A 3,292-nucleotide genomic window follows, 5' to 3' on the forward strand; every position below is an offset into this window, starting at 1 on the left:
TTAATTAAGGGACAGAACTCTCGGTGAAAGAGACTGTTTTAACAACTCAACTACAAGGTAGATACCAGGGGTCTGTTTTCTATTGCTGAACTGACCTAGGCGCTAGTCCTGCAGCAATAGAAAACAGACCCCCCCCTGGTTTCGGGGGTGATAAACTTTAAGATCGGTGAAATCTCTCAGACACGGAGGGTGCAACGTGATGCTTGCAGAGCGTGTTAGAATTGTATGCACCGGAGAGACGAGATTGCGTGAGAAATTACGGAGCTTCGGTGCAATAGTAACGCAAAACGGCGCGCTAGCCACGCGGGGACACGAGACGCACGTCGAGGGAGAGTTCGCGAGTCGCGTATGGTGCCTACTTACGAGTTAGGAATTGCGCTTCAAAATTCCGCGATTCCCTCGACCGTGCGAGTCGGTCCTGACGTCTTCGAGGGGAAGGTTATTTCTCTTTTCGGAGAATCGCGGTCGGCGAGGAGCGAGACGGGCGACGGCGCGCGCGGAATGACATTGAGAGGACGAGGGTTAAAGACGCCGGGATTCGCGCCCTCGCGACGCTCCGCTTCGCTCGCGGCGGGGAACTCGGACGGCAGGAAGGAATATCGGGAGGGTACGGGGCACGTGGCGCGTAGATGACGGAACCGTGTGGAACGCCGGATGCTAAGCGACGAGAGACGTGAAAGAGAGGATGGGGACGCGGGGGGATCAAAGTGCGCGCGCGAGAATCACGTCACGGCGACGTGGTGCGGCGAGTCGTATCCTGGAGCCGCGCGCCGTGGGGCCCCACGGCGCCAGGCGCGGATTCCGGATTATTCTCTGTCGGGTCGTACCTTGATGGAATCACACGGAGTCGGGATCAGCACGCGAGAAGAGAGTGAGAGAGTGAGAGAGAGAGAGAGAGAGGTGAAAACCAAACCTGACGAAAACCAGGGAGACCAGGGAACGAACAACAGGAGCACGACGAACCGGTCGCTGCCTCTTGACGGTTGGGCCGCGGGTAAATGCGCGACACGAACAGACACGAATGAGGGATGAGAGAGAACGGCGGTTGCGAATCGCGACCAATCGCGATCTCTCGACCGGCTCTCGACCCGGTCGAAGCGCGGGAATCGCCGCGATAGTCGATACGTGTTCGACGAGTTCTCGCGGCTGCGCAGTGCTGCGCTTTCTGCACTCGAAATTCAAACGACGTACGATACAATTTTCATTAATTTTTGTGCAGATTTACTTTAATCTCGGTTTTTTATCTTTTTCTAATTCTAAAAATTATTCGATCGTTAAAAACAGATGTTGAAGAAAAAGGAATATAAGGAAAGAGTACAAAAAAGTTAGTACAATATTACAAAGATTAATTAAATCTTTCATTAAGAATATTGGAAAAGAGAAAAATAATTGAAGCAATTAAAAATTAAAAATATTAAAAAGCATTAAGCAAAACGTTTGAAACAAGAGGAATACCGGACTCAATCGAAAAATACAAAAAAAAATCAGAAATATCGAGAAAAATATATTTTATCTTCGAAACTTTTGTAATTTTCAAGAAGACATATTTTTAAATAAATAAAAGATCGAGATCGGCCGATCGCTCGATCGATCTAAACTAAAATTCTGGACAAAAGACGCGAAACTGTACGGTTACGTCGCGACGTCGCCATTGGCCCGGAAAAATCACGTTTTCCAATAAAAACGATCGAAGCCTAGAGACTTCCGAATTCGAATTCGCCGTCCGGTGCGCGACGTTCATGATCGATCCTCGCGCCGCGCGCGCCGTGACTTAACGCAGTTTTCGCGCATCCGCGTAGCATCCGCGTTCAACGTGGTTATGTTTCGCGACGAGGTCCTAGACCTCGGTGGCCGTGATCATATTTTTTTCCCTCCCAATCCGCATCGAGAGTATTCGAGAGTCATCGACGTCGCTCCTGTTTCTGCTTGTCGCGAGTTAAGTCCGCTCCCTCCCTTCTGCCGTCTCTCACGCTCTTTCTCTCTCTCTCCCCCCGCTGAGCTATTTTCGTGTCTTCGGTCTTCGGGGCGCCGAGCACTGGCGAGCACCCGGGAACGGTGAAATATGTGTGCACGTATACGCGCGACTCGATAACACTCGGCCGCGAAATATGTCAGCGGGCACCACGGATCCGAGCGAGACTGTCACGAGCGCGGAACACCCTCACGATGGCTACCTCGTCGACGAGGTCGATCGCATCGACCTGTCGGACCTGCAGCTCGACGACGACGACGACGACGACGACGACGTTTGGTGGGTGTCGCACGCCCGTCGGTGACCTTTAATCGACCTTCATGGGAACACCGTGTTTACCTTCATTTTCGTTCCCACTCGATGTTTACTTCTCTCTACAGGGAAACGAATTCAAATATAACGAACATATGTATAATAAGTAACAGTACAATTGAAATTTACGGGAGAGCTTGTATTGTTTGTGGAAGAAAATGATCGTACATCGACTTGCTAGATTTCTTTTATTTTTCTTTATGTGGCTTGGCATTTTGCTGCTCTTGAGTCAATTTTAATTATATTTAAGAATTGTCTGTATATTGACCAGTTTTTTCCATAGCTTGTAAGTTTGAGATAAATTGGAGATATAAAGGACAGATAAAACATTTTTATATTCTGTACTAATGTTATGTTAAATATTCTTTTATTGCTTCAAAGTTAATAAGTCGACGTTGATTAAATTTTTATTCTTTTTTAGGTTGCACATGCCTTTACAACACCGAGCCGAACCTGCAATCCAGGATCTATATGCCTGGTTGAAGACAGAACCGGAATTGGATGTTCAAAGTACAAAGCATGATATCACGCTAAATTGTTCGCTAACAACTGTTCTCAGCTTGATTTACTATCTTATAATCCGAGTATTGCTTGCCATTATTATTAAATTTAATATGTATCCAGATAACAAATAATAAATAAATAAATAAATAAATAAATAACAGAAAATGCATTGACACTAGAACATTCACGAGACCTAAGAAACGATCGGCTAGAATGAGCTTTGAATCGATTTTTGAAGGACTACCGCCTTCTACGACGGATAAAGAGAAGCTACAGGATGTTACGCACATAGAAAATGTAGGTTGTTCCCTCTCTATATATTTAATACTAGAAATTAATTGATCAGGATTGATTGAAGTGGATTTCTTAGTTATATTAAAGTAAATACTTGTAGAATAAATTTTCAAATGCTTAACAATAGCTATGAATTATTAATTAAGGTCTGTAGTACATTGCTTAAGTGTGTAAAATTTTGTGTCATTATCTACTAGGTGGGAAAATGTT

The 3,292-nt window shown here is 45.6% G+C and overlaps 1 protein-coding gene across 1 annotated transcript in view; it reads left to right on the forward strand.

The window, feature by feature from the left end:
• The first annotated feature begins 1,745 nt into the window (after nt 1–1,745).
• Nucleotides 1,746–3,292, forward strand: part of LOC112456411 — a 1,625-nt gene continuing 78 nt past the window's right edge. Inside the window, exons 1-4 of the mRNA XM_025018912.1 lie at nt 1,746–2,251; nt 2,706–2,794; nt 2,943–3,085; nt 3,280–3,289. Of these exons, the coding sequence (XP_024874680.1) occupies nt 2,109–2,251; nt 2,706–2,794; nt 2,943–3,085; nt 3,280–3,289 (385 nt within the window). The 5' untranslated portion in view covers nt 1,746–2,108. The remainder of the gene's footprint in view (nt 2,252–2,705; nt 2,795–2,942; nt 3,086–3,279; nt 3,290–3,292) is intronic.

The sequence above is a fragment of the Temnothorax curvispinosus genome, unplaced genomic scaffold, assembly GCF_003070985.1.
Source record: "Temnothorax curvispinosus isolate PA1 unplaced genomic scaffold, ASM307098v1 QBEX01006787.1, whole genome shotgun sequence".
Lineage (NCBI taxonomy): Eukaryota > Metazoa > Arthropoda > Insecta > Hymenoptera > Formicidae > Temnothorax > Temnothorax curvispinosus.